This window comes from Melopsittacus undulatus, chromosome 10 (assembly GCF_012275295.1).
Source record: "Melopsittacus undulatus isolate bMelUnd1 chromosome 10, bMelUnd1.mat.Z, whole genome shotgun sequence".
In the NCBI taxonomy this organism is placed as follows: domain Eukaryota; kingdom Metazoa; phylum Chordata; class Aves; order Psittaciformes; family Psittaculidae; genus Melopsittacus; species Melopsittacus undulatus.
The window spans coordinates 17,419,383-17,440,476 of NC_047536.1; the positions used below are offsets into that span (position 1 = coordinate 17,419,383).

The 21,094-nt window shown below is 50.3% G+C and overlaps 1 protein-coding gene across 1 annotated transcript; it reads right to left on the bottom strand.

The window, feature by feature from the left end:
- Positions 1 to 320: 320 nt before the first annotated feature.
- Positions 321 to 20,459, bottom strand: CSF1R (colony stimulating factor 1 receptor). The gene is made up of 21 exons (XM_005147206.3): positions 20,320 to 20,459; positions 15,360 to 15,605; positions 14,276 to 14,560; positions 13,618 to 13,754; positions 12,718 to 12,877; positions 11,733 to 11,922; positions 10,633 to 10,748; positions 10,281 to 10,401; positions 9,445 to 9,632; positions 8,760 to 8,872; positions 6,672 to 6,798; positions 6,105 to 6,209; positions 5,684 to 5,794; positions 5,280 to 5,442; positions 4,641 to 4,741; positions 4,376 to 4,494; positions 3,545 to 3,667; positions 3,312 to 3,423; positions 2,981 to 3,080; positions 2,315 to 2,420; positions 321 to 1,851 (listed from the first exon to the last, which is right to left on the bottom strand). Exons 1-21 carry the CDS (start codon positions 20,366 to 20,368, stop codon positions 1,720 to 1,722), a joined length of 2,904 nt encoding a protein of 967 aa, XP_005147263.2. The 5' UTR covers positions 20,369 to 20,459; the 3' UTR covers positions 321 to 1,719.
- Positions 20,460 to 21,094: the final 635 nt, after the last annotated feature.

Here is a 21,094-nt window from a genome sequence, read left to right on the forward strand (position 1 = left end):
TCCCAGGGCAGCTCCTGAGGTGACTCAGAGGAGGTCTACAGCCCATGACAGTAATTTCTCTTCAGGATGTGTTTAATAGCCTGGGTAGGAGCTCCTGCTGCATCTAAACAATTGCTGTAGGAGGTTCTGCTGCAGTAACCCCGAGTCTCTGCTCACCAGGACCGTTCTGCCTCTCCCCTGCCCTTGGTGGCTGTTGTGTGCTCATCTCAAATGCAGTGACTGTTACATGTCCCATCATCACAATTCAAATTACTCCCCTATTGTATTCATTCACGGTGGCTACATTTTTCCTCCGTTACAGACAGGCCACTCAGAGCAAGTGCTTTAAAATCTTGGTTTTAATAAGTTTTTGCATTACACAAAATTGAATGGTTTTGAGAACTTGTAATGGGAAAGATGTGTCTGAGGAGTTGGAACAGAGTTGCAGACCTGTGCTCTGATCCATTCCTCTTTAAGAACAGTTCTTTTAAAGCTCTAGACTAGAGACTCACTTTGCTAAACATTTCATTTTTTATAATGCTGACAGATAGAAATAAATTAGCTTTGTGTTTAGTAAGGAGGAAAGAATCACTCAGTGTTAGCATAAACCCAGGGTTACTATAATCAGAAGTGGCCTACAAGCTAACTGCTCAGGGTATGACCAAGGCCACTTGTGATAGTCATGTCTCACTGTAGTTTGCCTGAGTCCTGTCAGTGCCTGTACCTGGTGTACAGAGCCAGGTGAAGTTAAGAAGATTCATTAGCTACTTCTATTACTGGCACTAGTAGCCCCGAAGAAGAGCTCGATGAGAAGTAAGTTTAAGGGCATCAGGCCCTAGCTTATGAAAAACTGTTCTCTATCTCAGCTCTTCTATTAAATATACACTCAGGAAAATATGTACAAGAGCATATCTGTGTTTGGGACAAAGGCAGTGATTGCTACATGTTTAATAACGCAGAAGGTTTGTAGGATGTGTGTTATGTTGATCATTTCCGGATATGTTTAAGCTGCCGTTCTTTCCTGGACTGGGGATGTGTTCAGTGCTGACATGGAAGCACACCAGTTATGTCTGTTTTTTACCTGAGAAATAATTGCCCTTCATCCCCAGGTTCACATAACCCTGGGGCTGGCTCCTTGGCTCGCTTCACCCAAATACTCCATGCCAAAGCATCAGCTGTGTAGAGGTAGATTGGGTGAGGAAATGTAGAGGTTAATGCGTATTTAATGCTAAGTAGAGGTTTTACCTATCTAAACACTCACTCTGCACCATCCAGGGTCAGACTGGCAAAGGCAAGAGAGCAGAACAACCGAGAAAGAGGACTGCTTCTGCTGTCTGAAGTAGTTCCAGCTTCAAGATGTGCTAATAAAACACAAGGGTTCAGTTGTGGGAATGTCTTACTTGGCTGCAACTAGTACTTGAAAAACCCTACAAAACCAAAACACAGCCCCACTGGGGATGGGGAGGCAGGTGCCAGGGACCTCTCTGTACCTTGTAAAGATGGAGTGTGTTTGCATCCTCACAACCTATGCTATGCATCAGGTAAGGCCTCAGGGACCCTATGGTGGGTCTTGGTTTTGAGTCACTCTAGCACTGTCATTTCAGTGAGGGAGTCTGTAACACTCATACTTCAGAAGAAGAAGGAGAGCCAAAGCTGAAGGCGTCTTTGCCCTAGGGCAGGGCAGCACCATGCACTCTGCAGATCCATGAGGCTGAGATCCACCCAGGGCAATGGTACCAGCTAACAGAACTGGTAGTTGTTGCCCTTGAGAAGGGGCTGCCCACTATCCTCTTGCTCGCAGGACTCCTCACAGCAGCCAGAGGTATCACAGCCACTGTCTTCCTCGGTGGTGGAGGGGAGGTTGGTGTAGTCCTTGAAATCAAGAAAAGACAAAAAACCCACTTCAAGTGTGTTTCAGTCCCTTCAGTGGTGTAGGACATGAGAGGATGACCAGCTAGGGCTGGATGCTCAGTCAGTGCTGCCCTTTGCCCACAAGGCATGGCTAGCCCATGCTTTTGTGGAGCTGCAGGATGGCTAGTGATAAAGGAGTGTGCCTTTTGTCCAGTCCAGGGAAATGGGATGGGGCAGGGCTGCTGTGCTGCCCATAGAGGTTGCTACAAAGCAGCTGTATTTCTTTGTCCAGCCTCCTTTGGTCATGGTGGGGAGCGGCTTGACCCTTGAGCACAGGGAAATCTGGATGCCTTTCTGCACTGCCCACCAGCACTGAACTGCTCCCATCAGTTAAAGGCAAGGATCAGCACCAGGAGAGGTGTCCAGGAGCTAAGTTCATGTAGGGGGAAAGCACATCTCCCCCATTCCCTTAAAAAATCCTCACCTGCCCCTTATGCACCTCCAGTTCTTTCTGGATGAAGCCGCTGATCTGGTCGAAGGTTGGTCTCGCTGTGGGCTCCAGGCTCCAGCACGCCTGCATGATGGTGTACCTGCAGAGCCAAACAGGGACAGGGTGGCTGCACTGTGCTGCTGCAGGCTCTGTGCTTCTTTGTGCCGTACTCTATTTCAGGCACACAGTACTGAGCAGTCCCCTGACTATAAAACCCAGGGTCAGGGCATGTGCAGTGCTCCAGGTAAAGGTGAACATGGAAGTGGATAAACTAATCCATCAATAAGGAGCTTTATGCCTTCAGTACTTTATTCTTTAAGGTTAAACTCATTATCTTCCTGTAACCTACTCAGACTTGTCTTATAGTCCTAGAGTCAAAACTAGCTGACTTTAAGTGGAAGAAAACACACCAAGGCCAGGAATGTAATGTGTAAGTGCTCCCATTTGTCTATCCATAAACAGGAGATAGTGGATAGAGCATCCTAACTGATTGTCCCAGGTTCTGCTTTCCTACAGGAGCAAGGAGCAGCCAGTAGGATCCAGCCTGAAGCTCAAGGGCATACACTCCTGGACCAAGGTCCCAGCGCCGCCTTCCTGGGCCCCAGGAAGCAGCTCCAGTGACCCTGTCACCCCTAGTGTTACTTCAGCACATCCACTCACATTTCCAAGGGAGCAAAGTCGGGCCTGGCCATCTGGTATCCCTGCTTCACCATGCTGTAGAACTTGCTGTTCACCACCATGCCGGGGTATGGACTTTTACCTGTGACAGTGACAGAAGCAGAGGTGGCTCTCAGGTCAGAGCCTGGTAACACTCCAGCCCTATAGGGTGGCTACAGGCAGCCTGGAGCATTGCCTGAGCCACTGCTACTTGTTGTCAGGGAGTTTTGATTTACAGTAAATCATCCAGGATCCATTTCTTTGGAATCTCTTTTGCTGAGGCAATGGTAAAGCCATGGAAAACAAGAGGTTTGTAAGCTCATTTCTTTCTTACCAAGGGAGAAGATCTCCCAGAGAAGGATGCCATAAGACCACACATCACTCTGCACTGTGTAAATGCAGTCAAAGATGCTCTCTGGGGCCATCCACTTCACGGGCAGGCGGGCCTGGAAGAGCAGAGAGTCCTGCAGCCTGGGACAAGCTGGCAGCTTACCCTATCCCACATCCTTCATGCTCCAGCTGCACCCTACCCTTGTACCTTCTCTTGTCCCCATTTCAATTACTTACATTGCCTTTTACAACATAATTTGAGTCATTCATGATATCCCGGGCCAGGCCGAAGTCACAGATCTTGGCTACCCGTCCATCTGATATGAGCACATTCCTGGCTGCTAAATCACGGTGGATGCACTGGAGAGATGAGAGCACAACTGAGACCCAGCCACCATCCCTCAGCAGTCCCAGCTGATTCCCTGCAGCCTGGGGCCTGTCACTGAAACAACACTTAACAGAGGCAAAGGGAACATGTACTGCTTGAAAAGCCCCTGCCATGTGTCACGTACAAGGAGTACAGGCTCTGCAACGCTGGTGCAACATAGCATTTCATGCTGTAGTCACTCAAGGGGCCATCATCTTCCCCGTGGGAGGAAGCTTGGAAGCAGAGGTTGACACTGTGTCCTCATCTCTGAGACAGTCACACAGTGACTCTCTGGTACTCCAAATGAGCCAGCTCTGGCAGACAGCTCAATGGCCACTTTCGGTTCCCTGTCCTTGGGGCAGTGGGGAAGCTGCCAAGGCAAGAAAACTTCATATCAAAGTTCCTGACCTTGTGCAAAAGCTGGGGAGAAATGGTGATACCAGCAGGACACACAGCCCATCCTTAGCACCGCCTGTAACCCAGGGGAGACAAAGGCTCTGAAGGGGACACCAGACACCATGGCACAGCATGTCTGAACCCAGCAAACAGAGCAGAGGCCCATTTCCAGCAGCAGTTTGCTTGAGCTTGGCCACCCCTTCCAAAAATATCCCATGTCCCATGCAGACAAGGATGAATGGTGCCTGCTGCCTGCACTGGCATTTCCCAGTTGGGATGCTGGGAACAGTTGTGTTGGTACTCACGTTCTTTGATGCAAGGAATGCCATGCCCTGGGCCACTTGGCTGGAGAACTGCAGGAGGTCAGAGAGGTTGAGGGGACGGAGGTCCTCCCTGCTTCCATCTTCTTCCTCTGGGCTTTTCCCTGAAATTCAAAGTGAAGTTGCAGAGCTGCTGCAAACCTGGTGAGTACCAAAAGCTGTGCTGTGTGCTGGCTCCCCAGGATAAACCACACGGGGTAGGGCCAGGATAAGGCAATCATGGAAACTCGGAAGTGAACCTTTAACTCACCCCTGGCTTGCGCAGAATCTGATGATGCTGAGGATGATGCTGACGACACGGGCTTCATTTCAACATACATTTCCAAACCCTGGCTTGAAAAGCCACTGTCACTGAGTCAGAACCAAGAGAGATGGAGGCAGGCTGTTAGCAACCCTCCAGCAGTACCTTCTGCCCTTCATATCCACTGAAAGAACAAACCATGTCCCTGCCTGTGGGAAGTGGCTTAGCCTGGGGCTTGAGGATGAAGGGAAAGTCTGTGTTGAGGCTAATTCAGACTGAGGTGCCTTATGGTGTGGGGGTCCAAATACTGCTACCCTTTTGTCAAGGGGCTGCCCTTAGCTGATGGGGAGTGCTCAGTCTCTTGTCCTATAAAACCCATGTGCCCAAAAGTGCAGGAAGCCAGAAAGTTTTGATTCCAGATCGTGGGAGGACAGGCTGGGTTGAAATATGCGTTTATTCTGGGATATTCAATGACTGCTGTCAAACACTGAAAAGCTTGGACGTGTAACCAAATCTAAACATACACAATCCCAGCGGCTTTTACATCCTGGTGTTCTGCGAGTCCCCAAAGCTTTGGCCTCAGGCTTTACCCAGCACACTTCTCCCAGCAAGTACCCAGTCCTGTGGCCACCTGCACTCTGCTCTTACCTACGGATGTATTTCTTCTCTAGGTCAATGTTTTTGTAATCAGCAGCACTATCTAAAGATACATCCAGTGCGGAATCCTGGATAATGATGGATTCAGCCTTCTTCCGGAGGAAATTCAGCAGATCTCCATAGCGACAGTACTCGGTGATGACGAGGATTGGGCCTGGGAGAGAGGCAGGAAGGGTTAATTAAGAATTGATGTTACTGGAGACTGCTTTCCCTGGGAGGGCAGCAGGACCCATACTGCACATGAGCATGTCTGGAAATGGGCCCTTGCACAGTTACATGTTCAAAAACCACTGCCAAGATCATCAGCTCTCTGCTGTGAGATGAGGAGAGGGAAGAGCCCCAGAGGGGCAGGCAATGGGAGGTGTCCATGGGGAAGCAGGGCTGCAGGATCCTACCTCCATAGGTACATGCTCCCAACAGGTTGACAATGTTCTCATGGTGTCCCAAGTGACTCATGATCTTCAGCTCAGACATGAGAGCCTCCTGCTCGTCCGTGTCTGCTGATGCTGCAAGACAAGAGAGGAATGGCTGTGTGAAGAAGGGAGGAAGGGGAAAGGAAGAGATACAGGGAGAGGACAGAAAAACATGTAGACACAGGTATGGAACAAAAGGAGGAGACACACTCAGAGGAAATTGCATCCTCTGTGCCTTTGGCCATGCATGTCCACAAGGATGGCAGCAGTGTCATTCCAACACCAGTACTTGTCACAGGAACATCCAACAAAAGTAAGAGCACCACACATGGTGAGCACACACTGCATCCTGCCCAAAGGATGTGGGGGGGGTTTCAGCCTTGGAAGATTGCTCTGGGCTTACACTTTAGCATCTTCACAGCAACTTTGAGGACGGAATCTTCTTTGCCCAGCCCAAAAGCAGTGGCTTCTACCACTTTGCCAAAGGCTCCTGCTCCAAGAGTTTTTCCTGCAAAGGGAATAAAAAAATGTGCTCACGAGATACTTCATAGAAAAAGATTGAGCAGTTGTCCTGCATGAGCCTTGAGGAGGATGTCTGGTGGGAGGGGATTCCTGCTGAGCCCAGACAAGATGACACATCTCTTAGTCAGGAGCTGGTTAACATCTGAGGGGAACTTTGCTGTGAGCAAAGAGGGTAGGAAAGAGGCCATGTCCAACCATGGGCTCACCAGCTCTGTACCAGAGGAGGGACATGATCCTATCAACCTTCCTCAGAGCAACAGAGGGAGGTTGTACCCTAAGATTTGCCAGCCTGTGTGGAAGAGGGCAGCAATGCCTGGTTAAGGATGTTGCTGTAATGCCCAGATGCAGCTTTGGATACTGACCAGTTGCTTTGGCTCTGCCCCTTGGAGCATTTCAGCTCTGTGATGAGCTGCACACCACCAGGTAAGCAGTGAGAAAAGTTTCTTACCAAACTGGAGGTTATTCCTGGGGAACTCCCATTTCTCATTGTATGGGAGCTGAGTGGGATCGATAAAGATGTAGTTATTCCCTTCACAGGCCTCAATGATCTTCCACCGCACCTGGTACTTGGGTTTCTGTAAGGAAGAGACTCCAGTTATTCCATATTCCTCAAGTCCCGGGGGTTCCCCAGTCCCAGCTCTCACTCTGCAGGCACAGAAGGAAGACAGGCTTCAGCCCATCAAAGACTTCTTGCTTTGAACCTGGACTGAGTGAGACAGGGTCTTCCTGGATAACCTGGTCCCTTTGCTGTTCCAAAGCCCCTCCAAGTCATGACCCATGGTTGCAGGAAGCTCTCCTGCCTCTTCCTTAAAGCAGCCCCATGACCTCACTTGGGATGGCAGAGCTGGGACCAGCAATGCTCCACCAGGCCAGTGTCTGACAGTGCCCAGCTGGTGCTGGAGGGAGATGTCCGCACTGGGTCCCCTTCCCTGATACCCCGTGCTGCTGAGAGCAGGAGGGCAGTGGGGCTGCCCCAGCCCCACCTCCCTTACAGGGGAAAAAAGAAATGGAGAAAGAGAAGTCAGAATCTCTTCTCTTTTCCGTGAATCTCATGGCAGAAGTAACCCGGCAAGGCAGAGAGATGCAGTGCTGGATGGAGCCTGTGGGCAGAGCTTGTGCTGCCGGTTGTCTTTCATGCTCAGGAGCCAGGCTGGAGCACAAATACAGATACAGACAGTGCAATAGCTTCGTGTGCATGGTCTTTGCTCCTGCTCAAGGAGACAGGCAAGGACCAGTGTGGTAAAGGCAGTTTCAGATCCATCAAGGCAGACAGGGTGGAATGACAATGGCTGTGATATAAACCCTCAGGTCCAGCTACCAGGAGGTGTGTGCTGGAGTGCTTCTCCTCACCACTTCCACATAGTTGCAGAGAAGGATGCAGCATATGAGGAGATGCTCAAAGCTGGGTTAGCACAGGCAGAAGGGACCATAACTGAATCATACAGATCTGCAGTTTTGATGCAAAGCATCTGCTTGTTTTCTCCCCCACACTGCTTCTATTTTCTTTGCCTGAGAGCTGAACATCCTCGCCCATGCAGGCTGCTGAAAAAGGCTCAGACAGGATGCTCCAAGCAGCACGGTTTGTGGTGGAGGTCCCTTATAAAAGATGCCACATGCACTCAGTGTATTTGCTATTGTCTGCTCCCAGAGAGTGAGCATTGTTGCTTTCTGTTCCACGATTCACCTACAGCACTGGATAAAGAAGCTCATGGCTGAGATAGGCAAGACTGTTTATAAACACATCTTGCTTTTCTTGGGCTTGCAAAACCTTCCTAAAAGCTCTTTCTTCAGAGCTACTTGCACATCAATGCACCCTTCATGTCTCTGGACTACAGGCCCAATACATCTCTGCCTGCAAAGCTGTAGGTGTTTGGGAGAGGGCTCCATTGGATCTTCTGACAACCAGCACCAGAACTTTGCTGTGAAATCCGCAGCCTTGATAGGCTGTCAGAGGAAGAGTGCCAAAAGGGAGAGCTGAGAACCAGGAGGTTGTCACCCGCTGATGGAGCAGGGGTGGCTGTTGATGGGTACAGTTTATGGAAACAACCAGAAGATTCTAAATGCTGCAAATGAGTCTTGCAGAGAAAATGGGGCAAGTTCTTGTATAAAAATAGTGACCAAGTCTTCCTGGAGACAAACGCCTTCTAACATCATCCTGTTCCCCCATAAAGACAGTGTTGCATAAAGTAGGGAGGAGAGTAAGAAGTAGTTGCAAGCTGCAAACCACTTTTTGTTTCCCCCTCTGTAATTCAGGCTGTGGATTCAGGTGACCAAACCAAATCCATCTGCCACTGACAGCACAGAATGAGCACCTTTGACACCAAGAAAGAGCCACATTGACCTCTGGGCTACAGGACTGAGGGACCAGGGCAAGGAGAGGTGTGAACAGTGGGTAACATGCAGGAAACACCTGGGGGAAGCCTGGAGGCAACGGAGATGAGGGAGGCAGTTGCCTGGTGCCTCCAGACTGAATGCTCCCTGCCTGTGGCTGCCAGCAGAAGCTGGGCAGCCCTTGCTACACAACAGGGAATCTGACCTGATGGTACTTGTAGAGGAGGAAGAGCAGGAGGAGGAGCAGCAGGACTGATGTGCCGATGCAGGTGGAGAGAACGGGGCTGAAGAGTTTGTTTGGGGGGGCCATGACACTTCCTGGAGGAGAAAAACACAGGAATTAATTAAACACTCTTATTGCAACCATACCTCTATGAGCATTTTGCCGAGCTGATCACTTCAGCTTCCCCCGTACGCAACACAACCCAGCACTGGCCTCACAGACACCCCAAAATGCTACTGGGAACTGAGAAAGGTTCTTGATGCCAAACTTAAAGCTGCAATGGCTGCCCTTGTGCACCCAATTTCCACACAAGCAGCACCAGGTACTGGTCAGACTGACTGGGGACTGAGATTTGTGCAGCAGGAACAGTCCCATCAAAAGGTGCAACCCCTGGACTCCAGTGGGCAACAGCTCCTGCACCCTGGAGCTGCGTCTTGCAATTATAAGGTGTTCCTGGCATGGCTCAGCCTTTGCCCAGCCAGCAATTCCCACATGGCACCCAGGACTGACAGATGCCAAAGCCTCCCTGCTCCTGGGAGGACAGGGGGGTTGTGGGATCTATTCCACCTCTCATGAAAGACAATAGGGATATACATATAGAAAGATGTGTCCTCAAAAAGCCCCCACATCCTTCCCCACTCTGCCAAGCTACCAGCTTGTATCTTACTGGTGATGGTGAGTGAGTGAAACATGTCAGAAGCGTTCCCCTCTCTGCTAATGGCCATACAACAGAAGGTGAAGTTGGCACCCAGCTCCTGGAAGGGAATGCTGCTCTCCACCTCCATCTCTCGGAAGGGCAGCACGTTCACCACTTGGGGATTGGAGTCATTCAGTAGCAGCCTATAGTCCTCGTATCTGCACAGATACCAAGCAGGAGAGAATGAGTGTTCCTTGCAGCACAGTTGCTCATACATGAATTGGTGCCTGTACCCGTCTAGGGAGGAGACAGGGAACTAATGATTGCAGTTCTGAGATTTGTTGCTCTTGGCCCAATTAAAGACCTGTCCCTTAACATCAAAGCCCTGTACAGACAGAGCCTTGACTGCCTTTACGTGGCTACAGCCGTGTTCTGCCAGCAGTTCCCTCCTTGAGTGGGTGTGAGGCACAGCAGCCCCTGACCAGGCAGCTGCTGTTGCCTCCATCACGCTGTAGCTCCGTAATCCTGTGCTCCGTGGAGCTTTAGACCTGTGGAGGCCCCAGAAAGATGACTAGGACCAGCCAGGATGTAGCTCTACAGCAGCATACACCAGGGTGCTTCCCCAAGGGATCCACATGTTCCTCAGAAAAGCATTGGGAGAACATGAATCACAGGTGGCTGCACTCTTCAAGGTCAGGACTTTAGGAAGAGTATCTGCTCCTCAGTTCCCAGGAACCTTTTTAGGAGGGTAGCATCCCTGTTGCTGTTACCAAACAGGCTCTGCTATATTACCTGCTCCATGGATGTCAGCATAGCAAGGGGAACTGCACACCTTGGATGTGCTCAGTCTCGTGGGCATTTCTTACCTGTCAGAGTGAATGGGGCACTGGTACCACTCGATGCGTGGGGCAGGGTAGCCAATGGCCATGCACTGAAGGATGCTGGAGTCATTGGCTGCCACTTTGATTTTGCAGAGACTTGGAGGAGCTGTTGAGGAAGGCACATGAACAGTGAATGCTATGACCACATTCTCTGTGCTCTGATTTACTTTCCATATGCACAACAATAAAACACCAGGAAGCCCTGTACTAGGCATAGGTTTGGGCTGTGTGTTGTGTGAGCACTGAGCTGCAAGCACCCTTGTAGTCCATCCTACCTGCTGCCAGCTGCGCAGCAGCCCCAGGGCAAGCAGAATGAAAGAGCAATGAAAGCACTTACATTTCACAGAGATACTGAAGGTAACTGATGCATTGGTTTCATTGTTGATGGCATAAAACATATAGAGACCTCCTTCTCCTTCCTGCAGGCGGTTCAGGAAGAGTGTGTTGTTATACCTGCTCATGCAGAGAGGGTAAACACCGTGAATAAGCTGTTTTGAGGAAACCCAGGCACTCACAGTCTTTGCTCAGTGAGATGCTGCTGCTCCCCATGCCCTGGAGTGCGTGAACACTTCCCAGCATTGATCCCAGCTTTTGCTACGTCTTCTGCAGGGGAAGCAGGGAAGGTCTGATCTTCCTTAGAGGAAAGACCTTTTGCCATCAAGTGCACAGCACTTCTGAAAGGCTATGGTGGGTGAAAGCTCAGAAAGAAGAGTTTAACATCTAAACCATCACCTTTGAAGACCCAGAGGATGCTGGTCCTCCTGCCTTTGGCAGAATGAGTTATTCCATTTCTCAGCCCATCAAGTCACAGTCCCTACTGCCCACTCCATTCTGCCCCAGCTCATTTCTCAGGCCCCAGTGCAAAAAATAATTTGCCCTAAAGCCATTCTGCTTACTGAGTGGTGCAGTTCCTCCTGTGGATTACTTTTGTTTTCTAAGAAAATGAAAGGGGAATTATTCCCTTTCTTTTGGTCTCCCTTTGGCCTCAGTTGGCTAGAGGCTTTGGAAGAGCAGGTCTGTGCCTTCCATTAGGTCCCATGGCTCCTCTGACATGGGTGCACAGTGCTGCTGGATGCATACACCCTCCAGGCCTCAGAGCATGGGACAGGTCTGAGAAGCCCCAAGGGAACTCAGTGTTTTGTACTGCTCACCCACCCCTGCAATTTCTTCCTGCAAGGAAAGCATGCACCTGAGCAACCAGACCACAAATGAGATCTGACTTCAGCAAGGTTTTCTATAGAGAAGTCTGTCAAGTTAGACAGAGGTGGTGTCCTCCTTGACCTGATCAGAGCTGCTCACTGTGGTTTGCTAGGAATAATATTGGAAAGAGAAGAACAGTTCCCCTCTTTAAATCCAGAGGGTTCTGCCTGCCTGTATCACAGGGAAAGCCTTGTTGGAAACATACCATGGCCAGGGTGTAAGCCAGAAAGCACATACCGGTTGTTCCCAGGGATCATCTGGCCTTGCACTGGGGTGCTCTCAGTGTTCCTCAGGGGGCTTGTGTGCTCCCAGCCCCAGTGGAGAAGTTTTGGATAAGCCTCAATCTGGACCTGCAGCATCAGACTCTCTCCCAGCGCAACCTCCTGGCTGGTGGCTTGCAGTGGGGTGAGGAACACGTAACCTCTCTCTGGAGGATGGAGGAGAGCGTGGCCATCAGCAGGCATGTCCGGAGACAGGGAATAAACTCATATCAGCTTCATAAATGGATTGTTATAGGAAAGGGCAGCTTCAGCAGTGAGACTGCAGGGTGAAATGAGGCATTACACAGGTCACGTTGCCAGAGGAGTACTTGTAAATGGCTGCTCTGTGATGGCAGCTTGGATTACATTCTGCCTGAGGAGAGCTGGAAAACCTCGATGAATGGACAAGGAGGTTTTACATGCCATATCCTACTAAGTGATGAGGCTAAAACTGTATCTCCTGATCACCTGTAGAAGACAGGCTGCTGAGCTGAGCTGCTGGCTTCTCACTTGGAAACAGACCAAGCTCTTTTAAGCCACGGTATGCAGCAGCTTTGGGTCATCAGCAAACCCCAGCTACGAGCTGCAAGGATGAATTTTCCTTCTTGAGGTACAAACAAGCATATAATATACCTGAATCCTTTTATGTGGATCTGTTTCTGGAAGAGCCAAAGATCCATACTCTGCTCATGTGGCTTGCCCTTCCCTGTAGCCAGCCTTTCCTAGTCTTTAGCATTATCTCGCCTCATTCTTTTTGTTTTAAAGATCTTCATAAACACACAGAAACTGAGCAGAGCTTTCAGGTGTTTCACCCAGAATCCAACCATCACTTCCTTCCCCTCAAGACACGGAAGGAACACCAGCTCTTTTCCTAGCAGCTCCGCAGCTCTCAAGCACAAGCAAGAACCATGTTTCCAACAACAAAACTAGGAACAGGATGGGGGCAGAATCAAGGTGCTCACCTACTACCCGAAGCATTGTGGAGGCATTCCGGACTCCTGCTGAGTTGTTAGCTATGCAGGTGTACTTCCCACTGTCTTCCATGGACACCGCTGAAACGGACAGGACATCGCTGATGAAGTAGTTCTCATTCTCAAAGCTACGATTCTGAGCTGTCGAGACCTGTCAGGCAGGGAGGGAGCATCAGGCACTTCCTTGGAAGGGAGAAGGTGGAACTGAATACTCATGGCACAAATACCCACCCCCTCTTGTGCTGGGCTACTGAGCTTGGTTATGGAGCCTCTGTCAGAGAGAGCCATTTGGTGGAGACCAAGGGGCATATTAAACTGAAGTATTCAGGGCAGACATTCCACGTCAGTTCGGGTTATAATAGCTGTTGTCAGCCTTTTGACTGCTTACATTACATGATCCAAACATATCTTGTATGTTGTTTCAACTCCTTAATAAAGACATCAGGTATAATAAGGACTTCTAACAAACCTCATCTAACCACCTAGCAGTTAAAAGCCAGAATCGGATATTCTGAAGCACATTCCCTTCCATTACCCATATTTTTCTTCCAGGGAATTGGCTGTCCTGAACATGTTTGTGACTTTGTAAGCCCTGGTTTATAAGGTGGAGAAGGTTGGAGAAGTGTTGCCTTAGTAAGTACTGTGGCTCCTGCTCAATAAACTCACCTGAGGCAATACACTTTCCTCCTCTCTTGCAACAAGACCCTGACAATGGGAAGGTATTTCCTAACCCTGTGTTATCCCAAGGAAGTGATGACATATTCATATTTCTACAGCTTGCTTGAATAGCTGCTTCAGCTGGGCAGGTGACTTGTGTCTGGGTAGTTCTTACATCTCCCAGTCCCCAGGAAAGCCCTATTCCCTATTCCCCCTTAGAGCTCCACAACTTACATTCTTTGCTGCCGTCACCCATCTGACATCGTACTTGTGGGAAGGAGCAGTTATTCTGCAAGTGACTTTGAAAGGCTCGCCCACAATTCGCACGTGGTCTATAGGATCCATTATCACTGACACAGGCTTCGCCAGAGCTACACAAAGGCAAGCATGGGAAGATTCAGTGTTAGCTGGTCCAGAGACCTCAAGTGCTTTGGAGACTCCCTAGGGCCTGGCTACCTTTTCCTATCTCTCCTCTACAGTCTCTCTACCTTCCCCAGCCTTCTCCTTCCCTAGCAATGACCACTCCTTTAGTGCATGTGTCTATGGGGAGTAGTATAGGTAGAGGAGAGCACAGCAGTCCGCACTGTGGGTTGAAAGGGAAGAGGAACTTTCTGCCATGGGCATGTCCTGAGCGTCAGGGCCTGAGGACCTGCAAAACATCAGGGACATAGATGGACTTTTTCCTCTGTTCTGAGATAGAGCTGGCAAAGATTTTAACACTGCTGGCAAATTTGCCAGGAGCTGATGGAATTTTGCCTCCATTAAATAGTTTTTAAAGACTGCAGGTTCAGATCTTTCCTTCCACTGGTGTGCAGCTTTTCCTTAACTACCTGCTGTGGCCAGCTTAGCTACTGCTGTCTCCCTGAGGACAGCAGCAACCCCAAGCCTTTACCTTCTTCCACAAGCAGTCTTATTCTTGGCGACTTCTCAGTTTTTCCATTTATCACTGCTTGGCATCTGTAAAAGCCCTTCTGCTTGCTTTGCACATTGTACAGTGTCATTCCCTTCTCAGCACTGAAAGAATAGTTGGTCCCAGGTGGGAGATGAGAGCCGCCATCCGTTATCAGGGTCACACTGGATCCATACTCGGGGGCCGTGATGAGACAGGGCAGCTCAGCGTTACCACCCCTGGTCACACCGACCCGGAAAGCCAGGGTGTTCCACACATTATTGGGATCTGTGGGGGAGGCAAGGTCAGCCAGGGAATGGGGTCAGAAACTGCATCAGAAACACATCCCAGCAAAGGCAAGTCTCCAGCACTGCTGCCCAGTGGGAGTTCGATGCTGGGGCAGCCCTGCTCAAAGCCTGCCTGACTCAGCCTCCAAAACCCCACACGACAAGCCCAATTGCAGCCAAGGCATTTGAGGAGAGCACAGCACCCAACCCACAAACGCACACAGGCAAGAGAGCCTGGGAAGTATGCTTACTTCTAATTAAACTGTTCATTGTGGTGTTAGTTTTAGTTATCAGACCTCCAGCTTCCCTGCCCAGGGTAGAATCTCTGGTACAAGGGAAGAGGTGAGCTCAAGTGGTGGAGCGACCACAGTATAACTTCTTTTGGGGTAAAAGAATATGAGGGTTTCAGGTCATGTTGTAAGGATGTGATTCGTGTGATTCTCTCCCTCATCTGGGGTACTGTTAATATGGTCTCTGATTTCCAGATCTCACTGCTCATAACACCACCAAGCAGACTTTCATCATGTTTTTTTTGGGAAGGAAAGCCAAGTTAAATGGAGGGAGAGGTTCTGGTCATTCCCACACATGCAGGAGATGCAGCTCTGTATCCCAATGCTTCAGCCCCATGCCCCATTTTATATGGGTTTACATGGTTGGGGGTGAGCCACTGCCCCACAAGGAGCCTGCACTGGTCCCCAGACACACACAACCACAGCCATAGAAAGGAGCTGTGTAATGGCCATGAACACTGGAAGGAGGCTCTTCTGCCAGCATAGGTGGGAAGAGGGAAGCATGGTTACCTCGCACAAACAGATGCACAGTTGCAATGCTCTTGTCGCTGCTGTTGACATAAGCACACACATAGGTGCCTGTGTCCCTGTAAGTGGTCTTGGGAATGCTGAGCGTGCTGCTGGTGTCATTGCTGAATACATGCTTTTTGGTTTGCCATTCAACTCTGGACTTCCCCGAGCAGTGCAAGGTGACTGGATCACCCGTGCTGACAACCAGAGCAGGGACATCAGGACTGATCACCAGGGATGCTGAGCCTACAAAGGAAAGAGAAGGAGTGAGGATGCAAAAATGGTCCTTAAAGATGCTCTGCTGGAGTTCACACTGCTCAGTATGGAGTAATCCAGCATCAGGAGGAGGCTGAGCTTGGGATTCAGACAGGCTGTCATCACTCTCTTCTCTATCCACCAGACAGACACATCTGATACTCCAAGGAATGAATTCAGGGAACACAGAAAACCCCACATGTGAATATTTTGAGTACTGGGACAGGAAAGCCAATCATCTGGAGCTGATAAGGTCTGATGCTAGCTTGTGAATTGTTCTGTTGGGTTTTGCCTTGTCTTACAACAGTTTTCCTTTTGTAACAAAGCTGGAGTTACTAAATGAACTGGGTTAGCCCATAGCACCATTTGGTGAAGGTGAGGTAAGGTCTAGTGGATGGGGCTCTCTCTTGCTGTGATGAGCTCAAACAGACCTGAAAAGCTTATGCAGAGCAGGAGGTCGATGTATGCCCTTGCACTGGTATTTTGGTTACCAGGTACCAGATTTTGATGGACACTGACTTATACCTTGTCATGGAACCACACACTGCCTTCTCCTCCCAGATACCATCAAAACATTACAGAGTGAGCCAGCATTATTATTATATATTTTTATATTATATTATAGTATAGTGTATGTGGGAAACTGAGTCACAGGAAAGTTGAACATCTCACGAAGCCCATGGTGACAGCTGTAGATGAGCACCCCAGGCCATGCTGACAGTGGCACCGCAGCCCATCCGGGTTTCCAATGCCATGTCTATGTTGAAGATGGCTTCTCTGCTGGCTGAATAAAGGGGAACCAGGGTCCCACTCCAGCCCTTAGTGTCAGGGGGAAATATTCTTTCCCTGTTTTGCCGTGTCAGCGAGTTTTTTGAGTCACCACCTATATTTAGGGTGGGGGGAAGTGAGAAATGAGTCAGTGCCGTGGGGCTGGGGAAGCAGTGGTGCTGCCACCCCCATGGCAGGCCTTCGGGAGGACAGGAAACACATTGCAAAGGGCTATCTGTGTTCGGGGGGCTCCGCACCCCCCTCCAGCCCCTATCCAGGGCTATTCACCCACTTCTGCTTTCCCTCCCATTCACTAACAGCTTAAAGGGACACACACCCACGTTCCAATAGCACTAAGTATAAAGGTACCTGCCCAGTTTATCAATTTGATGCTCTCTGCAGAGCAGGTCACTGCAGGCTGTGCTCCTCTGGGGAGGTGGCCACAGAAACAGGGCCTGGGTTTAGCCTTGTGATGGTCAAACTCTGCAGCAGACTGCTCTGAACCCATAGGAGCTCTTAGCTGAACGATCTGAAGTCTGAATGAGCTCATCAGGAGGTGGGAGAGGGAAAAGCACCCTATAATGACACCATTAATCCAGCTACATATATGCATATATATATATAACATATATGTTCCTCCAAGGGAAAGGGGAACAGTGGTCAGATATGACAGCCCTTGTTACAGAGAGGAGGGAAGAGAAGGTTGCTATGTTCATGGGTAGCAAAGACAGCTTAAAGCAAATCCATTCTCTGGTGCTGCCTTAGGCACCGTCCCTGTAACACATCAGCAGAAGCAGCATCCACCCCTGCTCACAGCCCATGTGGTGAGCAAGACTATGTCCAGGGTACAAATGTGCCCTGTGCTTCCAGCTGTTCTCAGGGCTGTAACATCAGAGCCCATCCATAAGAGCTCAAGAGCATCATTTAAGCAGTCTTGGATGGATGCTTCCCTCCATGCAAGAAGGGATTGAGAACATGAGACTCAAGGCCCTGGAGAGTGTTACTGGTGCATGACAATGATATAGTTGTCCAGAGGAAACCTAAACAAGGCCTGGATCCACTTGACTGCTCCTGTGGGAAGCAGCAGAGGACACGGAGCTTCAGAGCATGGAATATTTGACATTTTATCTGTTGGGGTTTTTTTTGTTTGGGTTTGCGTGCGTGATGCCTTTATCTTTCTGTGGAAAGAGGAAAAGCCTCATTTATTCCCAAAGTGGAGAAAAACATATCCCAGAATCCTTCACAAACACACATTTTCCACATACGTGAGGTACAAGGGTTCCTCCCATTTCGGTGTTTTCTAGCAAGCCTTGACACATTTCTGTTGCTTTAGCTGTCATTGGATGCTTATCCTTACTTTCTGCTTCAGCTATCCCTCCACATCAGACTCCAGCATCATTTGATGGGGTACACAAGCTCTCTGACACAAAGCTCCATTCAAACTGGCTCAAGGAGGAGAGACCATGTTCTAACTGGTCGTTGGTTTGGCCACACCAGGAGGACAGGAAAAACAAGAGTCACATCACTCTGCATCCTCCACTGAGATACTGTGGCCAGAAAAGGGTCAGGGTAGTTGCTCTGTATAACAGTGAAGAAGCCAGCATCCTTCAGGCTGTCACTGGAGGCTCCTGTCAATAGCACAATCACCACACAAGTGCAGTGAGGGCAGAGACACTGAATACAGGTGATGGGCACCCAAGCACCCACTCCTTTGTGTGTGCCGGGGATAAGTCAGACCAACAGGTCCTTCTCCAGAATGGGGAAGCAGAGCTGCTGGGCAGGCTCTCTCCCTGCTGACCATGGTGCAAGCTTGCATGAAGCCCAAGGATGTCTCTGCTGCTCTCCAGCAGCTTCCGCAGCACTGCCAGGAACTGCTGGCCAATGGTTTTACCACACTTGGGTTGTGTAACCCTGACCTCCAGTTACAGCTGCCTCTCCCATGCCAGCCAAAACATTACTTTCTTCTGCCCATGGTCTGGAAATGGTGAGGAAGAGGGAAGGCTGTAACAGAGGTGCTCAAGAACCTTACCACAGAAGACAGCCATCAGGACCTTGACCAGGCTAAGGTCTGGCCCTGGCACTCATATTAGGCATGAGCTCTCCTTGCTCTCCCCATGCAGTGATGGCAAGGAAATGCTTTGTTTGAGGACACCTTTCCCAGAGTCAAACACAGCATCTGTGAGGCAAGGCACAGGGAAAAGGGTGCTCATCACATGTGTGTGTGTGTGTGTGTGTGTGTGTGTGTGTGTTAGGGGTTTCTACCTCAGGAGTTAAAATCACTCACAATAACAAAAGAAACCCCAGGAAGACCTCTCAATAGCCAAAACCACTGATGGGACCTGATCAGTTTTCACGTCTTTGTTCTGCTTGGTCTGAAACTGGGATTTGAGCCCCTGACACTCCCCTGAGCAAGAGCCCATGGGTATGATGGGTGATCATACCATGGCATGCACCACATCTGCCCTGCTTACTCTTAGAAGATGCATTTGCAATCCAAGAGATAGAAGGAAGCTGGGCTCCGACTCCAGTTTGAGGCAATGGCTTTGGACAACCATGGCACAATGCAGTTTTGTGCTTCAGATGGCCAACAGTGCTAGTACCCAGACAAACATGTGCCTAACACCCTTATCAGGCACTGCCTGCCATGTCAGGTTGTCACATAAACATAAGGAATTACAAGCCCTGAAGCCTTCACAACCCAGATGCCAGGCATGGAAAAAGATATGACAAGCTCAGCACTTCAAAGACATGGCTTGAAGTGAAAAATCCATGGAGTGCAACAGCAAGTGGGATGCAAATATCCTGGGTGAAAGCATGAACAGTGAGGTGGCTCAAGGATACACTTCCCCCCAGACTGCCCCCTTCCAGGGGGGAATCTTACACCAAAGTCTCATTGTGCCCCCAAGCAAGCTCAAGAGGAAAGTGTCACACAAGGTCTGAGAGGCTGCCAGCGCTTCAGATGTAGGATTAGTAATCCTGGTCTGTCTGTTTGGTTGGAAACCTCAGAACTCTGAGGGTTACTGCTTCTTGGCAATCTCTGCAGCCTCATAACCCAGGCGGATTCACCTTTCCCTTTTTGGCTGCCCAAGTTCTGTTTCCATCACATCCCAGCCCCACAGTTCTGTTGTGTGCCAGCACCGCCAGAAAACAGCAATACTCAGGCATCCCCAAGGCACATCCCAAGGTGCTGATGCAGCCGACTTCCAACTCCTTCACTGCAGCCCCAGCACCTTCAGCTCCTACCCGTTTGGACAAAGGTTTATTTCAGATGCAGCTTCCCTCAGGACAAACGTTCTGCTCAACCTCTCCTTCCTGACTCCTGCCCAGACCTTGCTTCCCCTGCTCCCCATTCCCAAGGCTCTTCCTATGCTACATGCGCCTTTCCCTACGCCTTGGCCTTACCCTGGCAGTGCTGCAGGCAGCCACAAGCCAGCCCTCAGCACTGCTGGGCTTCAGAGTCAACACAGACTTCACAGCACACCCTCTTTCCACTGCTGCCCTGCCCTATAATGACAATAATAAACCAGCTCTGGATGACCTTCAGGAAGCTGTTAAGCCCAGTCTGCACTAAATGCCAAGTTGGTGTCCCTCCATGTGATGCCATGGAGAAGAAATGTTCTCCTGCCTGCTCCCTATGAATTCCAAGGCCCCTTGAACCTGTCTACAGCAGCAGTGGCTGCTTCATGCAGCAGCCTCCAGAAGCAGGGACCCTCCCAGCCCACAGCAAGCTTGGGTGACCACAGCTGGGGGCTCAGCTTTGTGCCCATTAGTTCAAGTTCAGCACTGCCCTGTCCCCAGCACCACTGTGGCTGTCACCCCTCCTCACCTGAGGGATGGAGCACCCACACCAGACACCCAGGAAACCCTCGCTGCACCCCCAAACTGCCCCAGGGTAGCATGGAGACAATGGGGCGCTTTGGGGTGCCTATGGACCTACCATGCCAGGTGCTGGCTGCGGTGAGCAGCAGCAGGAGAGCAGGACCCATGTCCCCAGGAGCACAGTGCGCCCAGCACAGGGCAGGGATGCGTTGCAGGATCCTCTCGAGCAGCAGCTCCGTCCCCAGTGGGAGCTTCTCCTTTCTGAGAGACCGCAAGTGAAGAAATTCCCTTTTTTTGTTTGTTTTTGAAACAGGAGGAGAAAAACACAAAACAAGCAGAGCTTTGGGACGTCACCAGGGACAAGCCCCTCGCAGAGGTGGGGCCAGGCACACACCCCACTGCTGGTCCCCCACTGCTGTTAGGGTCATCCTAAAGTCTCAGACTGGGGCTCAGCCCCAGGGACCACTGCACCATGCCAGGGTTTAGGGCCATGCCAATGAGCCCTGGCTATTGCCACCCAAACCTCCAGGGAGTTCTATGCTCCTGAGACACAAAACCCTGTCTGGGACCTGCCTTGGTGGGGTGGGGGCTCCATTTTACCTTAGGCCTGGTGGATCTTGCTGGCTTCAGGTCCTGAAGACCCACACAGGAGCATGGCCATCACCTTCACAACAGGCCCACAGAGATGGTTCAACCTGGAGCAGTTCCCTGTGAAGAGGGCAGCTTACTTTGCTTTGACCAAGAACACAACCCCTTGTACAAAGAGGGCTCCTATGGCCACACAGGATCACCCCCAAGCCCCACTCCAGCACCATGCAGAGGAAGGATCAAGCCCAGCCAGCTGCAGGCTTCGCCTTCACCACCCTCCCCAAGCAGGGGACACATTGAATCCA